The sequence below is a fragment of the Anarrhichthys ocellatus genome, unplaced genomic scaffold (assembly GCF_004355925.1).
Source record: "Anarrhichthys ocellatus isolate YVR2014 unplaced genomic scaffold, GSC_Weel_1.0 scaffold55, whole genome shotgun sequence".
Classification (NCBI taxonomy): Eukaryota; Metazoa; Chordata; class Actinopteri; order Perciformes; family Anarhichadidae; genus Anarrhichthys; species Anarrhichthys ocellatus.
Window position 1 is genome coordinate 2,158,110 of NW_022280085.1, and position 21,769 is coordinate 2,179,878.

The following is a 21,769-nucleotide window of genomic DNA, read 5'->3' on the forward strand; positions in this document are numbered from 1 at the left end:
AGAAGTTTATTGGTTTTTCCCAGCACTTTGTTGCTGATAGAAAATATGTTCAAAACCATTTTACTTATCCACCTTTTCTGGGTGGAACAAATACACCTTCGCATTCGGATGGATTTGGTTTCGGCTGTCAGTGTTTCCGTCGTTCATCAAATCCCTCTGTAAGTGTATCGTTCGTCACTGTCGATGCCATGCAGGGGCAATAAACTGTTGTTATATCTGCTCTTTGTCCGGCTTCCATTTCATGCTGTTGTCTCGGCAAGCAGCAAAAAAAAACAACAACCTTGTCCCTCCATTACAGGTAACAGCTGCTGGCCTCTGTTCCCTGGCCCTTAATGCTTGCTCTGGGTTCTCCATCCCAGTACAGATAGATAGAAACACTCTCTGTCTCTCTCTCTCACACACACACACACACACACACACACACACACACACACACATACACATAGATGTAGAGTAAGCGAGGGAATTGACTGAGACCTGAGGGCTGATGTGTGGGAGGCATATGACAGAGAGGCCCTAATGGAGAGCTGTTACAGCGTATCATAACCAAAGGGAGCAGCGTTTCACAGACAGGCTCACATGGCGGGTAAGTGGAACTATTGCATCATGGTCCGTCCTTTTGGGGCCGGACGCGCGCGGTAGAGGTGGACAGCGAGGACTTGCTGAGGTATTCAGGTAAAGGGCGACTAAAATACACCAGCATCCCTCTCAGTGTCAGATGTCATGTTCAACATTTACTTCTTCAAATGTAGCAAACTGGCGCTATACAAAGTCTGCCGAATTAGCTATTAGCAGCTCTGATTTGCGATGTGCCCATGAATGTACAGACAACTATAACTGGGTCACTTTGGTTCGAAAGTAAACTTAAAACTAGAAATGTCTTTTTTCTCTATTATTTCTAAGATGATTCATGACATCTGAGATAACGATATCCTGGGGAAGCGTATGCGTATCATGTATGCGCGTTCTTATCTGGCTGAGTTAAGTAGCCTGTGTGCCTCCGTGTCTCAAAGTAACTGCTGCAACCGCCACTACAACGACACTAATGTACTGTTTTGCATGCACTGGTCCCTTTCATCTTTGCTTCTGCTTTAGATGACATTTAATACAGTTTTAGCACATTAGAATAAGACTTTAGACAACTTGGATTCATTAATTACAATGAGATCATTGCACAGATATTTCTATTACAGAGCAGTAAAATACAGTTTGCCTTGCACACACATTGTTGGAAGGGAAGCGAATCCAGACATGTAAATCCAATGGGATGTAACATCTGCATGGCATCACGACGCACCTGCAAACAGCTTCTCCCGTCTGAATCTCTTACAGAACAGTGCTCTGGATGCATGGGGGAACTCCAGCTGAAAAGCCGACGGTTGACTTATTTGAAGCCGATGAGCTTCCGGACTGCTTGGTCTGTCTAATTGGATTACGGACCGTCTGATTACTTCACCAGTTCACGCTTTTCTCCACCTCGGTTGCGATTTGGCGAAGGCCCTGGGACCCCCACTGCCCTCCGAGTCATCCGTCTGACTGACAATGTAGAGCATGCTTTCCACAAGGGATGAAGTGGTGGACCTCTGGCATGATCTGTACAACGCAGCCCACCGTGTGCAGCTGCTGAAAAATGCACTCTGTCTGTGCTGTGACATCCACAACCACCTCAATGAATCATGCAGTTCGCAAAAAATGTGCCGGGGAATGCTCAACCCCAACTGTGGCCACTTTACAACGCCTCGGCCCCAGCGCAAGAGCACGTTCGCCGAAGCTGTCCCCGAACGCTACCGCTCAGCCTGAAATATTCACCGCCGCGGCACTGAGGTTCTTTCTCGCTGACACCGCAAGAGATAAACCACGAGTCACATTCCAGAGAAACAGGAAATAGCCAACAAAGATACGATCAAGAAATACACTCGGTTAGAACTTGTTGCGCTCAATTTTGCAGAGGTCTGGTCAACCTTATATTTGAGAAATGACCTCGTCTTTCAAGTGTTTTCAAGCGACTCTTGTTTTGTAGTTGTTTTGTTCACAGACAGGAAAAGAAAAACCAGTGAGCACTGCGATCGCTGGTGTTTCTTACCTCCACAAACAGGAAGCAGGGGACGATGGAGCTGCTGCTCTTCACACCCGGCTTCTCCACTGCCATCCCTCTCTCGGTTTCTCTGAACATCCCTCTGTCCAGCTCTCTGTCTCCCTTATCCTGAAGGAAAGAGGGTGCGGGCAGGTTAGTCCACTGGCCAATCAGAGGTCAAGTCCGTAAGGGAAATCCAATCAGGACAAATGAGCTGTTTTGTTTACATTCAGCACTGTGATACATTTGTATTGTTCATCTACTGCATATGCTACATCCATGAATATTTTATACGTGCACAAAGAGTGAACTCCTCGCTTAGCGCCGTGGGCTGTGTGCATTCTACAGTTTACCGTTGCAGTCCTTGAAATTGCTTTGCTTATTTTGGATTTCAATGCGTCATGCATCAAAGCCGCCCCAGGAGTGAGAACAAAATACTTCAAATGAATTCCGCAAACCCGATCTACCTCTCTATGCTCGGCGTTTTCACTCAACGATAACACAGCGCTCAGTCTCGACACGACATCCAGGCGAAATCGTTCAGCAACCACGAGCTAACTGAAAGCTAACTGGTGATATGCTAGCAAGTCGGAACATTCTAGAGCTAGCCAGCCACAACAGAGCGCTGCAGGAATGACTGACGACTGACAGGAGTTTATGCAGCGCCTTAACGCCTGTGATGCGTATATTTATGTTCTTTGATTAATAACTGATTATGAATGGTCTTAAATTAATGTTATAGATCAGTAAGATCGCAACAGACTTTACTATCAGCAGACGGATTTATTAGTAGTTTAGCTTTTGAAATCACGCTAAAATTAAACATCTGAGATCATAAATTCGGTGGTATGTTTGTTTGCTTTCACACCACAAACGAACCGCACTGGAGTTCGCTTGGAAGCGGACCGAGACCCGCCTTTTCAGGCTGTCACAGTTCGGTTGGTTGGTCCGCACCAAGGTTTTCACACCAGCCCAAATGTACCGTACTAACCGGGAAAGCGGACCCAAACCTAAAAGGGTTATGTGTGAAAGCAGCCTTGATTGTAGTTCTTACATTAAAGTTTTTGTTGGATTTAAACAAACAACATGTAACATGTTACTTAGTGAGCTTTAAAAGGTTCCGGTAGGTGGATTTTGCCACCACTGGACAGACCCAGGCTAGCCATTTTCCCCTTGTTTCCAGTCTTTATGCTAAGCTAAGCTAACCGTCTGCTGGCTGTGGTTTCATATTTTAACAGACAGACATGCGAGTGCTGTCAATCTTCACAACTAACTCAACCAGAAAGCGAATAAGCATATGTCCCCAAAATTATTCCTTTAAGCTGCCATATGGAAAGACAAGTGTGACTCATTGTATTTCCACTTTAAGGACAAGGACGTTGTACTACAGAGAACAAAAGGGAAGGATTCCTCACAGTATAAAGTGCCAGCGGTGTGTACAGTGTCATCAGTGTCATGTCAGTGTTGGCCTTCAGGTTTTTATCCATCACATTGCTGAACATAGAGCAGAAACTCTCTTTTCAGAGGCTTTACATGGACCCTGAATCATCTGTTGTCTAGTCGGACAGGTTTTAAACACACACACAATATAATGAGAAGACAGGAGAGGTAGAAAAAACATATCTTTTTTGTTTCGGAGAAGTTGTCAGGTTGACGTCTACTCTGCTGGTGAGTGGTAAGTTGTGTGCTAGAGAGCTTTCTTCATCCCAATTCCTTCTACGCCACTGGAAAGAATAGGCCTGAGGGATGAATAAGGCATGAAGCCAAGCTCTTAGCAGCCATCAGAACAACGTAATGTGCCCACCGGGACTACTTTTTAAAGAGGGTTGGTTGGACTTGGTATGTGTGTGCATGTGTAGGGTTTATGTGTGTGTGTGTGTGAGGAAAAAAGTAGCTGTCAGGGTGAACAAGCAGAAGCCCCAGGTAACGGAAACCAACGGTGGGGGAAAGAGAAACGGAGAGACGGGGGGGGGGGGGGGTTCCCGTTTCTTCTCCACTAGAGGCTGATGGGAGGAGTTACTTAGTGTGTCATTCCCTCGGTGGCGAGGCGGCACAAAGGAGGCACAAAGGGGCCAGCCAGGCTGGGATAGCCGCACGCGCGAGTCGGTGGTGGCAGATCTACCCGGAGATGAAACCGCGTTTTGGGAGAAACCAGAGACGAGGCGGGGAGGCTTTTTTTGGTGATGAATAACTTAAGTGGGAAGTGGGACACCCAGCCGGGGACGATTTTGTCCCCTAAAGAATGGGAATCGCAAGGCTCGTTTCCTCCAAAGGGGGTGTGTTGCGGAGCCTCCCGAGCTGTCCCACGCACTTTTGGTGCAAGTGAATGTTCCTCAGAAGCGAGTGCTGATTTGGGTGACAAGTTTGCCGCTTAATTAGTGTGAGAAAATCTGGCTACTGCTCGGTATGCAGAACATTAGAAACTGAGCTGGAGGCTCAGACAGATCTTAACGTGACTGTCCTCGAATGAAGTCGGGAGCATTAAAAGCAGTGCGGGGCAAGTTACTTGAAAAATCTAATGAGTCACTTATTACTTGCACTCACTCTTTAGAACAAGACGTATCATCTTCAGTATTTAAAGCTGCTGTGATCGATATTATTTTATAATAACAATGTATCAAATGACAATGTGAAAACAATGTGACGGAGAATTATCTGTAGCTCTCCTTGGCTTTACAAGAGCTCTATAGTGAGTTTGAGCCCATTGTGCTGTCCGGCCCACAACTTAAAATCTGGTCTATTTGACTCTAAATGGACCATCATTTACTAAATGAACATCATGCTGCATTGAAGAAGACTTAAAACTCGAGATTAAGACATAAACTCATGTTTACAATGTTTACTGAGTTAATAAATCAAGAGAGAAGTAGAGTCGTTCTCTCATAGACTTCTATACAATCTGACAACTTCTTGCAATCAGAGGAGTCGCCCCCTGCTGGTCAGCAGAGATAATGCACGTTTTAAGACACTTCTGCATTGGCTTCATTTGACAGATCCGGAAGTTGCCGTCTGGATTTAACATGCAGGTTTAGGGTTTAAAGGGTAATTGCTGACCATCAACAGCTAGCTTAATGTTAGCGGCGGTGACTCCATGCAGCGCTTCAGAAGCCCCGTTATCCCGGCTGAAGCTAAAGGGGACAATTTAAGAGTAACTGGCCCTCCTTAAACGCAATCACATTACTGCAACTTTGCTTGGTAATATGTTGCTGGCAAACACTAGTTCAAACACACTCATCTGTGTGCATGTGTGTGTGTGCATTTGAGTAACTGTGTCGAGGCAGCTGCGTGGTTTTGATCTGATTAGCGGGGTCCAAGTGTCAGGGGGGTCTAATCAGATAGCCCATCCATCAATCAGAGAAAATCAAACAAACCCGTCAATACAGACAGAAATGAGTGGACGGACAGACGTGCGTAGTTTGAGGTAGGACACGACAAAAAAAGATGGAGACTAGAGCCGAGGAGACAATTATACACAACACACAAATCACAATAAAAACATGAGGGAAGCGAAACCAAAATGGTGGAGATGAGAGAAGCTGCAGAGGAGAAAGTTGAATTAGGTCCGTCACACACACACACACATTGATGCATGCAGACACATCTTAGAGAGCAGGACATTTGCTCTAAGGACTCCAGTCAAAGGGTAGAGAGTCTGGAGACCCAGGCGGCCATATGTCCTCTCTCCTGCCTCTGCAGTCCAACAACCCTGCCCCAGGACACACAGCACACACGCCTGTGTGTGTGAGCGCACACGCGCACACACACACACACACACACGGACACAAAGGCTAATTGGGCACAACAATCTGGATCGTGCAGTTATTTTCTGCCTTGTCAAACGACCCTCTTCGCAAACCCTTTTCATGCACACGTCCACATTTGTGCAGCAGCAATGCAGCGTTAAAATGCCAACTGTCAGTCAGCCGTTCTTCTTCTTCCCTAACCTAAATATCCAAGACTTTGACTGCACAACGTTTCTGAATGTGGGGCAGTGATGGAAATAGTTTTTTTTTTTCATCTACCTGCAGCTCAGCGCTGTCACTGTCGATCTGAGTAAAAGCCTCACGGCTCTCATGTTGCTTGGAATTTTTTGGGGTTTTGTGTGTCCGTGTGTGTGTGTGCATGTGTTCAGCGTGGCCATTTTTTGCCCTGACATTGTCATACCCATTTCCTTCAACTGGGATCCCGTGCTTTAATCTGCACGCATATATATACACACACACACACACACACACACACACACACAAAACCACAAACAATACACCTTCTCCTGACTAGGAGTTGAGTCACTAAACAAACAGCAAACATCCCACTCCTCTTACTACACAGCATTCCCTGCCCTCTATTAATAGGAAGTCAAGAAGGAGAGGAAATCCACAATAGGATTTACCCAGTGCTGGATAATTAGGGGGAATACCACCACAAAACAGACACCCCCCCCCCCACACACACACACCTTCACACTTAAAGACCCGGGGAGGAAGCACACAACAGATCCACTGACAAGCAGAAAATGCAAAAACATGTGACTTCCACAACACGGCCGTTCTGTTGTGGCGCCCCAGGCAGTTCAAATCACCCCGGCGTGCAGGAGAGGAGCGGAAACCTGTCATCCATCCCTCCCTCCCTCCTTCCCTTACCCCTGATACCTCGTCGCCGAGCTGACGGTCGCCGCAGCACCAGATTCCTATGCGGTGGCCATGTCAGATCAAATCATGGCAAAGTGGTGTAAAAAAGAAATCTCCTTCCACGCGTCTGTCTCTACTCTTTCTTCCTCCTCTTCCCTCTACTCTCCCCTCCTGGTCCACAGTGGAGCGTGAGATGACGGCAGCGGCAACCTCCAAATCTTCCACACACACACACCCCCCCCCCCCCCCCCTCTTTTAATTAGCTTGTTCCAGCGACCGGCGACGGCTCACAAATTGAGTGGCTGAAATCACCTCGTGTGCGGCGTTCGCTCCAATAAGGAGGCACGGTGGGAGAGCGCGAGGACATGTGTGTGAGAGAGTAAGAGTGTGTCCCTCTGTGTGTGTGTGTGTGAGAGAGAGAGAGAGAGAGAGAGAGAGAGAGAGAGAGAGAGAGAGCGAGAGAGAGAGCATGCATTATGTGTGTCAGCTCATTTGTATTCAAAGCTTGTTTTCCCTCTCCATCCCTCCCCGTCTTTCTACCTCTGTCCATCTCTCCCCTTATCTCCCTCCATCCATCCATCCCTCCCTCCTCTCTCCCCCTCCTGCTCGTGAATGGACGTAGAGGACATGAACCTGACCCAAACATTAGAGGAAAGAAGGAGGGACACTGCAGACTATAAGGGGGGGAAACAGAAGGCTGCATGTGTGTGTGTGTGTATGTGAGGCTGCTTGGCTGCCTGCCTCCAGCTCGAGCACACTCTGGATGTGGGTTAATGATACGCGGCTATTGATCCAACACTCGTGAAGCACATGGGTAAGAGAGGGAAGAGGGTGGCCAGACCGACTGGACGGCAGCCCGTGTCGGATGGAGAAGGGTGAATGAAAAATCTGGAGTCGCGCAGGAAAAAGATCAGCTGTTAGAACCGTACATCGCCTTCTGCTGCGAAAAGTTCTTCAGGGCACAGCCCGCTATTTAAAACTACGCCAGTTCTGACGCACTGCTTCTCTGCGGACGGCCGAGGCGACGAGATACTGACCGACAACAGATGACGAGGTTGTGGTGGATGTGTGCTGAAGGGATTGGCACAGACTTTGGTGCATACATGCATGGTTCCCAGAGGATGAACCGTAACAACTTTGGCGAATCCCCTGACTTTTCCTCTAGTGCCACCATGAGGTTGACTTCTTGGGGTTTTGAGTAGTGTCAACAACTACTGGATGGATTGCCATAAAATCTTTGGTACACACATACTCATGTACATACTCATGTATGTACATACTCAGGGTGATTTGTACTAACAAAAGAAAAGTAATTAGTCCCATAACTTTTTGCCAATTGGTTCATTACTTTGGTTTATGTGACATCACGAGAGAATTGCGAGGTCACACATCACGCAAAAATGTCATCTTTGTCAAGCTTCAAGTGATGTGTTTTTGTTTAATAAGCCAGAGCATGGACCAATCAGTGTCTTGTGAGGAGCTACTGGTATATATGGGCGTGGCTTACAACAATGGTAGCTCCTGAAGAGGTTAGCGTAGATCAGGGGTCACCAACCTTTTTTAAACTGAGAGCTACTTCAAGGGTACCGAGTAGTACGAAGGGCTACTTATTTGATACAAACTTCCTGAATAACAAAGTTGCACAGATCACCTTTTAATAATAATAATATTATTATATGTGAAGAGACTGTTTGATCACATGTCAGTTAATTATTCCTCACAATAATTATTAATAATGATTTCCACAACAATGATGGTATAGCTACACATACATATTTAAACATGCAACTTTTATTTCTGTTAATCTGTTTCAACATTTGAAAGTCAGAGGTATCACATCTCTGATATTTTTGTATCATCACATGATCAAAGCCGGTTACTTTTGCACATAGCGCCTGCTGGTGAATGATGCAGTGGTAATGTAGACATTTTGCGAAGTCTGGGTCACCTTTGCATTGCGCAATGAAGCCTGCATGCCGGCCCGTCATCGCGCGAGCCCCGTCTGTTGTCACCGACACCCGCTTTTCCAATGGTACCTTTTTCTCCACGAAGAAACTAGTAACCAGTCTCGTCTATAGCCGAGCGGGGGATCCAACCCTCCGAGGCGCGCGAGCGTCTTCGGGCGCCCGCGTTCAAACCTCTAGTCTGGGTCTTTTCGCTCGGATTGCCCCGCGGATTTACGGACCTGACGACGGGGTTCGCTCGCGGTGCGCGTCTGGCGCTAACGTGAAGCGCCCGCCATTCGGAACCTGAAAACCTAGTGCGGTGCGGCGGCCTCGTCCTGGCTGTCCGCCGTGCGCCTCCGGGTACCCAACTTTCTTATGACAAGAAATATTGTCATTTTAAAATCTACACTAATGCAAGCGTTTTTGATTAAAAAAGAACAGCAACTACAATTTTAGACGGAGCTCCATGGTGACTAGTGCTATTTTTAGAACATGCCTTGCGGGCGACTCACGTGGTCCCTGCGGGCGACAGGGTGCCCGCGGGCACCGTGTTGGCTACCTCTGGCATAGATGCTGCAATAGCATCAGTTCTATCAGAACTGGAGAGTGTGTCTCCATTGAAAGAGAACAAAGAACAGCACTGATGGCTTTTCTCATGGAAAGATGTTTACACTCCTCTCCCCACTGGATTCGGCAAGAGATTGATTGACAGATTGCTCCTCAATCACCTGCCAAGTATTTTTATTTTTTTTTAAATTGTGCTTTGGATTAAACAAACCCGATACAAGTTGGTAACTCATGAGCTTTAGAGGTGAATTTTGAATGAAAAATTATATTTCCGCTTACTGCAAATAGGTCGACATGGCACATGCTAACTTCATAACCTACACCTGACAAACATTTTGCGTTTGTGTAACCTTATGTGACTGGATGAGCAAAGAAAATAAATGAAAAATAACATGAAACAACAAAGCAAGAAGTCGGATCTGATCACATTTAGTCAGAAGCGACTTATTTGATCTACTAACATCTCCAATACGCTGTTTTATCTTCTTTCATAATGGACACAACAGCAGGACAGGTGCACTCTTTCGCCTCAGAGGCACCCAGAGGTGCTAAATGAATCAAGAGGTTAACCTCAGGCGTTTTCTGTTGGCCGGGCTGCTGGTGGCTTCTGCCTCGCCCACTCTTCATTAATATACACTACCTCAGCGACATTAATAGCCACTAGACAGATTTTTTGTTTTTTTTTAATGTGCACACAGCTTCTGATCTATATTTTATGAACGATCATACATCAAGAAAGAGGCAAAGAAGGCCAGCCAATAACCACCAGTGACTTATTCTTTTTCATGCGGTGGTGAAACGGACTGAAAAAAGGAAATCCACAATCACCGATTAAGATCGCTAATTTGCAATCCTTATCCTCGATGTTTTTTTGGGTGCCCTAAATAAACTGTCAATGAAATTCAACGCCCTTCTTTGTCGTCGTCCCTCCTCCCCGAATCCCCACCTCACTTGTTCCAACCTCCCCTCCTCCAGTGCTGAGTGTGCGGTCCTGCCTCGCGCGGGTCTCGGAGGGCCTGTCAAGGCGGTAGATGAGATATGGCCCGAGCATCGTGGAAATGAGAAATCTATCTGTTATGGGGCCGTTATGGTTTACAGCACGTTGGACACCTGTCCCACGGGTCTACTCCTTCCTCCCGGCCATATACCCTTCTCCACCCTCCAAGTCTACGATGGCAACCTCCCCAAACTTCATATATATATATATATATATATATATATATATATATACACACACACGATAGAGGGACAAACTAGGGCAAAAGTCATAGAAGGAGACGTCCAGTCAATAGGACAGAAATTCTAAGTACCGAATGCATTAACGCATTTACTCGTTCATGCACGCATGAATGCCAGCATCCAGCGGGTCCCCGGTACAGTTGGACGCCTCCCTGTACCTTAACCGCATACTGGCGACGTACTTCATTTAAATAATTCAGACGATCAATTCAGAGTCAGTTGAACGTGCGGTGGGCATTCATGTGAGGTGTTTGGCCAACGGGATGAGTTCTGGAACCGAGAGAAAGAGCTGGAGGCGCAGATCCACTCAGGATGAAATGCTTTAAAAGCTGCATAAATGTACCGATAACAGTCCACCGGTCTCCATCGACTCCATCCGTCATGATCCAAAATGTGTTCATTTCAGTTCGTTTTTAAACTGGATGTTATTTAACATGACTTATTGGATACAGCTGACATTAACCGTTTTGTTTATTTATAACCATTCATGCATTGCTGGGAGTCTTATTTTATTACCCTGGGACAAAGGGCAGGCTAGCTGCTGCCCCGTTTCCAGTCATTATGCTATGCTAAGCTAACCAGTTGCTGGCTCATATTCACATGAGCATGGTATTAATCTAACAAAGAACCAAGAAACCCTCCTCTAACAGTCCAGACTGCATGGGGCACACAACCTTGATGTCCAATTTCAAGCCTGTCACTTAAACACACCGTACGCAGATACACACACATTAGCACCCCTTATTACCACCACACACATAATTGCCAGACAGCTCTCCAACCACAACCCCCCCAGGCGCACACACACACTATCACACACGGCCCTGTATCATTACGCCAGGAGCTCCAGCTGTGGTCTACGAGGGCCATTCATTAATCAGCTCGAGAACAAAGGACCACATTCCTACACTGTGCCTTCTCCTTTGTCTGTGGCTCCACTTGATCCGCCGCTAATTCTGCCGGTTAAACACTCAACAAAGCTCTCATTTCAGTCTCAGACCAGATCGTCCCTATAACATCAGATATATATATATATATGTTTTACTCATTGTTGAGTGTACAGCACACATACATATGAGTCCATTTGTGAATATCGAGAGAAAAACATAAAAGAACCAAACACTTGTCACACAAAGTGACGGTATGCAAGCAGGATCACTGCTAATGCAGATGTCATCTTACATAGAGCTGGATTGTCTTAAGGGAATCCCCAGTTGATTACTCACATTAAGACAATTATTTTGTGTATAACAAGTTCTCTAAAAATGTTATGTTTAAACATGCAAATGAGGCGTTATCTTTTTAAATATGTGCTAATTTGCATACATTTCCAGAACAGACGTGAACATTGGATAAAGCCAGGTTCAAAAATCTCACTTCATTTTGTCATTAAATCAGGTTATGAATTATATATGAACAACGGTAAAAAACCTTCAGAATATAGACAGGAATGAAAATAGGAATATATATATATATATATATATATATATATATACTGAAGTGGAGATTTCTGGATCAGGGTCTGAGAAATTAATAATTTTGGGATACGTATTGTAAAGTCCCATACATTTTGCTAACAAACGTGAATAGGGTACAAAAAATAATTACCTAATATACCACCATGGAACTTTCTCAGTTGATTATTTTTATTAAAACAATTAAGTTTGTAATAAAGGTTCAAACATGAAAATGAGGCATCTCATTTGAACTGTCTCTACAGTCGTAAATAGACAAAGTAGTAAAACAAACACCTAAATGTGTATTTTGGGTGTTTTCTTTCCACTTGTCTGAAAGACGCCATTGTATGGAGGCAAAGCCCAAAATCGCAAAATTGACAAGTGCATGAAAACCGATATTTTTCGCCTGCAGTGTCTCGCCTTAAAGGAGCAGTGTGTAGGATTTAGTGGCACCTAGTGGCGAGGTTGCAGATTACATCCTACCGAAGACCCCTCCACTCACACCCTCCCTTCACAAACTTGTCGGAGAACTACGGCGGCCTTCAGGTAAAAAGGCTCTCGCTAGAGCTGGTGTTTGGTTTGTCCGTTCTGGGGTGCTATAGAAACATGGCGGTGCAACATGGCGGATCTCCATGAAGAGGACCCGCCCCCTATGTAGATGTGAAGGGCTCATTAGTTAGGGGTGATTATACACCAATGAAAACATTGTCATGAATATTACATCCGATTTCTGCCGTCTAAATCCTACACACTGTTCCTTTACGAAAGTACATTGAAGCTATCACACAGTATCGCTCATAAGATATCTGACTTTTCGTAGCAGCTCGAGTGCCTCCACATAAAATACCTCGGGTGGCTTCCTCGGGAGTCTCATTCAGTTCAACTCGACTAGTTTTCTTCAGGGATTTGCTTCATAATGTAGTCTCCTGCTTCAGGTCTGTGTTTCATCGTGGAGCGGAGCAGCTTCAAGCCAGTCATAAGGAATGTCTTGCCTGATGGGCAAATGCCATTACTGTCAGAGCATAACAACATCATGTGGGCAAGGTTCTGCAAATATCAAGGGGGGGGGGGGTTCTACAGCAGGTGTTCCCCTCTTTCATTGTGATTGGAAAATAAATTCCCTCTCATGTGATTTGATTTCCTGCCGCAGTTATCACCCCCCCTTTGCTAGAAACACCTCGGGCACATCGGGGGGGGGGGGGTAAATGATGCGTGTTATTGTGAACACACCAGATGGGGTCCCGAAGCGGGGAACACGGAGATATAGAGCAGCAATCTCTCCATAATGAGATGTAAATGGAGGCGACTCCGGGCTGGGCATGGTGACAGGGACAGGGATGAAGAGCGCAAAGTCATTTAAGTGACAGGTAGCAAACCTGCAGGAAAATAAGTCGCATTTGTCAAATTAGGCAGAGGACGCGGCCCTTCCTGGACCGGGACCCATTGTTTGAAAGCCACCAGCCAACATTAAAAGGGTCTAAAATCAATATTTATATGGCAATCTGGCCACTTTTACTGTTTTGGTTCAGTCTCATTGCTAGAAGAGTGACGTTTACCTGCACAGCACCAAACACACAGTCACAGAGCTACATTCCAGTAGGAAATATTGAACATTGAACTCCACTACATTTATCTGACAGCAGCGTTATTACAGTGGATATTTTTTCGATTAAGATTATATACATAAACGGAGCTATAAAAACAAGGCCACAGCAAGCTTATGAAATATGATGCATTTTTATAAATTAAACTACCAGCAGTAAGGCATTTAAAGTAGTTAAATTAGCTCTATCTCAACAAGCCACAACATGGAAAAAGCTGCTTACATTTTAATGCATTCATACTATCTGAAAGGTGCTATCATGCATAATTAATATTGAATATCATTTTGATGATAACGCTTCAGTAGTTTTATTTTGGGGACATTTTAAATGCAGGACTTTGACACATGGTGTTAGCATTGCTAGCTAACATTATTTGTAATTGATGTCAGTAACGTTGCTTCTCCCATCACTGCTAACTGCTTAACATGGCGAATTTTGCAACTAATGAGCCATATATTTTCTTAAGTAAGTGCAAACCAAAAACTAAACCACAGGAAGAGTGAAAGTTGGACTTACATGCATCCATTGGACAGAAACACTACTCCAAAAGAATGCTAATGTTACTATGTAGCTATCTGCCGAGCTTAAATACACACCTGTTTACTAACAAGTTCGTCATATACCTTTACTCTGCCCATGGGGACACAAAAAAACAGCTTCTGCAGGATTTAAAAAATCCTGTTGGTCCTGACAGCTGATAATATATATTATTAGAACAATTTCAATATGTTAAGTTTTCCATGTAATTGCCACGGACTGGGTGACATGTTTGTCTTCAACTGTTATTTTTATCATGAGTGACACGTGGTGATAAGAGATGTGACTGTTGACTGCAGTTACTAATACTGAGAATTCCAGGGCGCCGGTGAACGTGTCATAAGGTTTACCAGCTGTGACGCCTGTCAGTCATTTTCAGCGACCAATGACAGGGATGTGTGTGAGACAGCGGACCTGTGATTGGTCAAAAGTTAGAAGGTGGGAGGTTCGTTGTTTTCCCTGCAAGTTTGGAGAGCGGGAGTTCGTAGTCCAGAGAGCAAACGGTGAGGAAACATAAGTGAGATAACGGTTTTGTTATTTCGGGCGTGCCCGTGTACTGTCTGCTAACAGCGTGATAGCGAAACAAGCTAATGCAACGTAGCCTTCTTGCAGAGGGACGCTACGTTATTGAATAAAAGGAGTCTGCAGCGCCACGCGCCGGTCTGCCACACACACACACACACACACACACCAGGCTAAAGTCACTCCCACCTCTCAGTTTGTGAACTTATGGTCAGTTTGGGCTCCAAAAGTCCTCGTAAAAAGCCCCCGTGTGACGCAGTCAACAGCAACGCACGAGCAGTCTGTAGAATTGAATATTTCGCCTTTAGTTGATGGGAACTCCACTGCCTGCAAGTTGTGAAAGGTAAGTCACTTTATTCATCATTGCTTATTCCTGCTTAGCAACCAATTGTTTTGTGAATTTTCTTACAACGTGCTGTTACAAAATACATCTCTACTTCCACAAACAAGCAACAAAAAAAAAGAAGCTCAGACTCACTATTCAAACCTCTGATCTATTTATTACAACTGATTTGTGCCTGCTGGGAAATGCATGCAGGATGGAGTAAAACAATTCTATTGCACGAACACAACCTGCTTCAAAAAATATATTAAACTTTTCTGTCAAAAATGAAAAGTAAATACATGTGCAATGGAGTCCCATTAACAGTTTTTAATATTATTGTACAGAACAGTCTGTAATCTAAATAGCTGTTTTTTTATGGAGACAAGACCACAGAGTAAACATGGAGTCATTCATGGGTGATTTACGATGCATCATCACCAGTGGACACTAACAACCACGTCCTCAGTCCATGGCAGCAGACAGAGTTAATATGACCCAACTGTTAAGGGACACACGCTGGCTGACACCCAAGGCCCAGGGAGGCCATTTACTCTGGTTGCTTTTATTAAAAGTGGTGGCTGCGGTCCCGGCACACCACCACCTCCACCACCACCTATCAGCATCACTGTCATCCCCATCGTCCTCGTCACTGCTATAACTCTTTAGCGGGAAATAGTTAAAAATCCTGATGACAAAACATGAGTTCATGTGTAGTTGAGAAACAGGAACCATATTATGCTTACACATGCACAATATACGTGGCATTTTTTTATATCAGGTAATATTCTTAAATGTGTTACCCATATGGGAAGCAATGAGGCATTGATGCAAAAAGACGTGGCACTATAAGATATGTGTGTTTTATGCATCTGCACCAAGCTTCAGGTTCAGTGTAATAGCCGATCTATGATATTGCAGTGGCGCTGTATTTAAGCCAAACTTACCTAATCATACCTAATCATGTTGTATCTATACTTTTATTAATGTAATATTAGAGAATATTATATAGAGTATAGATTATAGACTCTAGAGTATTAGGATTCTTAAAGTTACTAGAAGGAACTTTAATTTTATGTTAATTTTGGCGGTCCCTGTGGTAGTGGTAGTTTTTCCGAGCACCAGAGTCCATTTAGAAAACCTCTAATTTTACTGCAGCAAGGGTCTGACGGCCTGCTACGTTCAGTCCTGGCTCTGGTTCTCCCGGGCCTCCCTTCCCTCCAGCGGGCCCGGCAATACGGCGCCTCTTACTTTAGTAACACCTGTGATGGATAGATATCGCCGCTCTCATATCTGTCTGTTGAATTTAAGGCCACAGCTAGCTGCCTGTTAGCTTAGCTAACTAGCACATAACTCCTGTATGTTTTTTTTTTTTCTCTTACACTTTGGTCTTTGTACGAATTAAACGGACACGATATTTTTTTATATTGAGTTTAAATATTTTTTGCCGTGGCTCAAATAATCAGTCTTTCACTCTCGGGCCTAACAGCTGAGAGAAACCAAAGCTAGCTTGTTAAAGAAGCATTACATCACATGGTTGTCAGTCCAAACACCGGCACCAGTTGAAGGTGGTTCTCCCAGGCCTCCCTTCCCTCCAGCGAGTATAACTGTCTACTCACGAAATGCACAAAGATGAGTTTCTAAGCAAACTTAAGAGAGTTGTAGACAGACGTGAGAGTCTTTTTTTTTTCCTGTTAAAAGTTTTTTTGGGGAAGCTTTTCCTTATCCTTAGCGAGGGGTCACGGGACAGAGGGTGTCGTATTCTGTACGGATTGTTGAGAAGCGTGTGTGCTGATGAGTTTGGCTGTATGCGTTTAGATGTGTCTGCACATATAACAGAGAGAGAGACGCAGTGAAACCTGCAGCACGTAAAGGGTTTTAACAGCGTTACAAGCATCCGGATTTGGCTGCTGAGACTCGCTGTAAAGACACCCACATGCTGCAGCAGAGCGTCTCATTAGGTAGGACACGCAGCAGTGAGGGGGGTGTGAGGCGACGAGAGGATGGGTGGGAGAAGGAAAGAGAGATGCAGGGGAATGGTTCGTCACGCTCCATCTGGACAGAATAAAAACAAAAACACTCCCGTCGTGTCGAGGCTTCACGCTGCTTTGTTGTTGAAAGTGGTGGCGACACGGAGGAGGGGTGGAGGGTCGTAGGTCACCGTGAAATCTTCCGAACGGGCATCTTGCTGAAAATGAAGCAGGATCTGAACAGTCAGACTTTGAACTGCCCACAGCTCTTTAATGTATAAGGACGATTAGCTGTAGATGGCAGAAGCACACTCAAGTGCATAATGGGGTTGTGAGGCCAAAGTGTCAAGTACAGCGAGCAACAGGGCGAGATGCTAGGTTAGCTATTGTTAGCGTGGTATCTTTAACGTTCGCATATCTCGAGAAGCGTTCGTCTGATCGACTTCGCACCTGGCAGGTGTATTGCTAGAAGGCATCCAAGTACAACGCTACGAACGGCCGCATACTCCGGGCAGGCACCTCACAAATGGGCACTGCTCGATGTGTCTTAACAAGACCAAAGGTCCACTACGGCCAACCTATCGGCTCTGTGAGGCTGTGCTCAGTGGAGTGCTTTGAGCTAAATGCTAACGGTAGCGTGGCGACATGCTCAGACCACGTGTCTTAGTTCATGACCCAGCATCCAGTGGTTTGAATGTCATTTCAGTAATAACAACAAATGTAGACTGTGTACCGTACGTGTACCTGTACAAAATATCCATTTACTAGTTGTGGAGATTTTTTAGTCAGGATTAATGTGGTAGACCAACAGATGGACACTGCCATCAATAGAGCCATGCTAGCGAATGTGTTGAATATTATCCTGTTTGTTAGGACAGCAACATTTAATTGAGTTTGATGCATTCGGGAAATGTCTTCTTGTCTACTTCGTTGGTGCTTTCAGTTCAGTGTTCATTTACTATAAATATGTGTCGCCCAAGCAGCTTTAGAAACAGATGTAGTTTAATTTGAACTGGTGGTTTCAAGTGAGTCTACGATGGTGACGCTCAGTCATCGCCTCAATGATCACCTCTTTTCCACCCTGCTTTGCTCTGATGGCTTATTTCCTGAGTTGAGGATGCCGGCAGTTTCTCAGACAATAACACTGACGCATCACTCGACTTCTGTTCTGTCCCAGCCAAACTCTCCCAGGCTTATGATGTCCATCATGTGGCTTAAAATGGTTCAGGAAGACACAGGGGCGGACGTGCTGACAAAAAAAAGAAGCCCAAATAGAGTATCGCAGGGGTCTGCAGCACACAATGAGCCGTCAGCGTCCCGCGAATCAGCTTTGCAACATGATGGACAGCACCGCTGGGACGCTGAACCTCTGCCCTGATTTTTTTAGTTGTTTGCTTTACTTGCCGGTATCAAAGCCGTCGTTTTCAGACTCATTACAGACCGACAAAGGACATGGTTCACAGTCTCAGGCACTCTATCGCTCTCTTTTCCCCAGCTGCTCGTCACAATCATACGTCCACCTCTTTCTTTGTCTTTCACCGCTCTCTTTACTTTGCATAATGTATGAGGCTCTCTGTCCCACAGAGCCATTACTCTCTCATCAGGTGACCCAGTTATGGGGGGGGGGGGGTCTGCAGTGCAGTGCAGATATGGTCAGTGTGGGGCTCATAAATCCACATTTATTGGAGACGTCGTCCAATCATTCAGATGTTGAATGTGCAATCAGAGTCCACTCTAGCTCAGTGATAAAGAATGATGTAGCGCCGCACTGTGGCCAGTGTTATGCTAGTGATGTGGCTCTGGAAGTTAAGGTCAGGATCAAGGATTTCTGACCTGATATTGGATGTCTTACAACTACAAGGAGTTGTAGGACATCCAATATTTTACACCTGTAATTAATTCAACCCGTTATTTATCAATGTTTAGGTCTCCAGAGGACAGGTATACCTGTGTGCAGCTGTGATAACATAATCTATATTTTATGTTCAGACTGAAAGGCATTGGACCTTGTATTGACCCCTGAGGAACTCCGCATTCATCTGCTAAGGAATGGGATTACTTTTAGACAGTAGAAGATTTGTAGAGCTGACTAATTGATTAGTCGATCGACAGAAAAATAATTATTTTGATAATCGATTTAATCTTTAAAGTGTTTTTTACATGCTAAAATGGCAGAAGATGTTTTCAGCCTCTCCAATATGGAGATTTCCTGCTTTTTGTTTCAAATCCTATTGAACTACAGGTCGTTGGGTTTTGGACTGACTAAACAAGACATTTAAAGACGCCATCTTGGACCTTGAGAAACTGGTACAGACAAATTTCACTATTTTCTGACATTTTATAGACCAAACAATCAATCGGTTAATCTAGAAAATAATCTGCAGATGAATCAATAATGAAAATAATCCTTAAATGCAGCACTAAACATTAGTTTAAAGCACGTATTAACGTATTATTTAAGCACAGACTTCATTATAACACACGGTCAGTCTGCCATGGAGATCATTGCCATTTGCAAAATGTGATTGGATTATGATAGCTTGCTCTTCCCTCTTACATTTAATTAACCTTATTAAACCTTCAACTGGATTACCCCTCTGCAACACCTAGTGTCTCTTTAGATCGGTATTTATACCGAGTCTGGATCCAAAAAATAGGTCAAGCCCATTGCCAGTTTATTGTACGTTTTAATGAGCTCGGGGGGGCAGGGAGTGAGATGATTTTCTTAAATGGATCCCAGGTTAAGGCCGTTTGTCTTGCATCTTTATGCAGGAAGCAGAGCCGATGAAGTGGAAATAGAAATATGAAGTGATACCAGGAGCACAGCCACAGAGGGCTATTTAAAGAGTGCATCAGCAGAGGCCAGAAATATCTTTGCTATTGCCTAAAATAGTTTTCCCTCTTTCCCATTTTATTACCAGTTGACGCTAGATATATAAAGGATCATATTTCTAATGATCCAAAAGAGGAAGGGAATACATATTTTGAGTGAATATGATATTTCAAGAGTAGTCTTTACTGAACTGGTATCTGTGGCAGCAGGCATAAAAATACTTTCCTGGCAAAAAAACACACAAACCTCTAAAAGGGAAATGTGAAATGTGAATGGGCACTGGCTATTTTAAATACCATATTCAGGCTGTTTCAGTGTAGAGGTACTGTAATGGCACCGAAACAGGTTTGACCCACAGTAAAGGAGCTGCAGGAAGTGTTCCAATATGATTTGGCTGCCATGTTTCCCACTTATTACTTACTGTATCGTATATGTAGAATGATTCACGGTAAATCAATATACTAACTAGTTCTTAAGACTTCCTTAGGTTTCTGCTCACATTTTATTGAATGCAAACCTACAGAAACAAGATCTTGGGCAAAGTTCCATAAAGTTATTGTTTTTTTTAATGCAGCTGTGATCAGGTATATTTCGGAAGATCTGAAAAAATAGCATTCATAATCTGTGTTGTTGGAGAAATTAACCAAAAATACAAACAATAAGACAGACTAGCAATGTTTTTGTGTTTTTCACAAAATTAAAAAAAAAACTTAATTTCCCAAATGCAAAAGACGTCAGGTGGAGCTGGCCGTTTTACAGAGGAAGAGAAATTATTAAAAAAAAGAAATGTGACAGGATAAATCCTCTCCTTAGTGATCTAAACATGTTATTTCAAACTGAACTCGGGGACCTTTACTGTGAACCACAGGTGTTGCCATATCAACCAGGACTGAAGTCTTAAAACAGTCACAATCTATATTTTTACAGCAGCAACGTATCTTCGGCTTATCAGAGCTTTGTATTGAGCTTCAGCTCATTGTTTATGGAGAAAATCAAATATCGCAATATTTTTGAAACCTCGATATTGGTATTGCTATTGGTGCTTTCACAAAATATTTACACAATGATACTTTTGATAAATATCATCAGTAAAGTGGATATGATGACTATCTGTAAGTAGGTAAAGGCAGATAATAGAGCAGATAGAACGAGTGAGTTTAGAAAATTACATCACTTTCCTGTAATGCACTTTCCTAAATCCAGGAAAAGAGAACACAACATGTTACGATATAAGTCGATATCTAGTCTCAATATAATATAATATTGATGTATTGCTCAATACTGTTGTGGTTCATTCTTACAAGTGTCCGATTTCAGCGAGAAATCTCAAAAACCCGACCGTCCACCACCAAACAGCAGACGGATAAAGTTAGCGACTAGCTGGTGGACACGGTGAAACATTTAGCAGCTAAAGAGCCAAATATCCCCCCCCCCCCCCCTGGGGGTTGAGACCAAACTTCATTCATCACACATGATTCCAAATGAATCATAATCCGTGGACGCTGCACGGGTAAATAAACGCGTAAAATTAAAAAGAGTCGGTCAATGTTGTGTTCTCAACTTGTTTCCACCGTCCCCATGAAAAAAAATATTGCAGAATTAATTAAATGTATACTTTAAAATCAACTTTAAAAGAACATATATGTTTATCAGGGTTTCTATGAACGAATCAGTGGAGAAGACTTTAACATCAGCAGTCCACAGTTCACTCTGTGATTCAGTCACATAGCGTTAGCTTGTTAGCCAGCAGCATGCTCAAAGGCATTTTTGTGATCACACAAATGTTTACTGTCTTTCTGCAACGATAATATTTTTGCTCTGGGGTGAAAAAAAACATTTAAATCCATATATTTTCCACACGTTATACGACTGAATCCCAGAGTGAAGCGTGAGGGCTTCGAGGCTGACAGTGCAGTGCAACCTGACCATGATGTAACTTGGATAAATGAGTAACTGGACATCAAATAAGCGGACTAAACATTTACTTTTATAGATTATCTGTATGAAAGCGTCGAGCCTCTACCACGCTGGGAAATTCATAAATGTGTAGCATATGCAAGTTAATGTGCC

General features: G+C 44.0%; 2 protein-coding genes across 6 annotated transcripts in view; one reads left to right on the forward strand and one right to left on the reverse strand.

The window, feature by feature from the left end:
- Window positions 1-7,047, reverse strand: part of plppr2a (phospholipid phosphatase related 2a) — a 57,032-nt gene extending 49,985 nt beyond the window's left edge. For 3 of the 5 annotated variants that reach the window (XM_031870891.1, XM_031870895.1, XM_031870894.1), the window contains exons 1-2: window positions 6,724-6,967; window positions 2,084-2,203 (exon numbers count right to left, since the gene is read on the reverse strand). In XM_031870891.1, coding sequence (XP_031726751.1) covers window positions 2,084-2,173 — 90 coding nt within the window. In that variant the 5' untranslated portion in view covers window positions 2,174-2,203; window positions 6,724-6,967. Of the gene's footprint in view, window positions 1-2,083; window positions 2,204-6,714; window positions 6,968-7,014 lie in introns of those variants that run through there. The other 2 variants (XM_031870893.1, XM_031870892.1) reach the window with 2 other exon arrangements.
- A 7,562-nt stretch (window positions 7,048-14,609) lies between these two features.
- The window catches only part of LOC116396403 (paralemmin-2-like), a 36,530-nt gene continuing 29,370 nt past the window's right edge, over window positions 14,610-21,769 (forward strand). Inside the window, exon 1 of the mRNA XM_031870999.1 lies at window positions 14,610-14,917. Coding sequence (XP_031726859.1) covers window positions 14,886-14,917 — 32 coding nt within the window. The 5' untranslated portion in view covers window positions 14,610-14,885. The remainder of the gene's footprint in view (window positions 14,918-21,769) is intronic.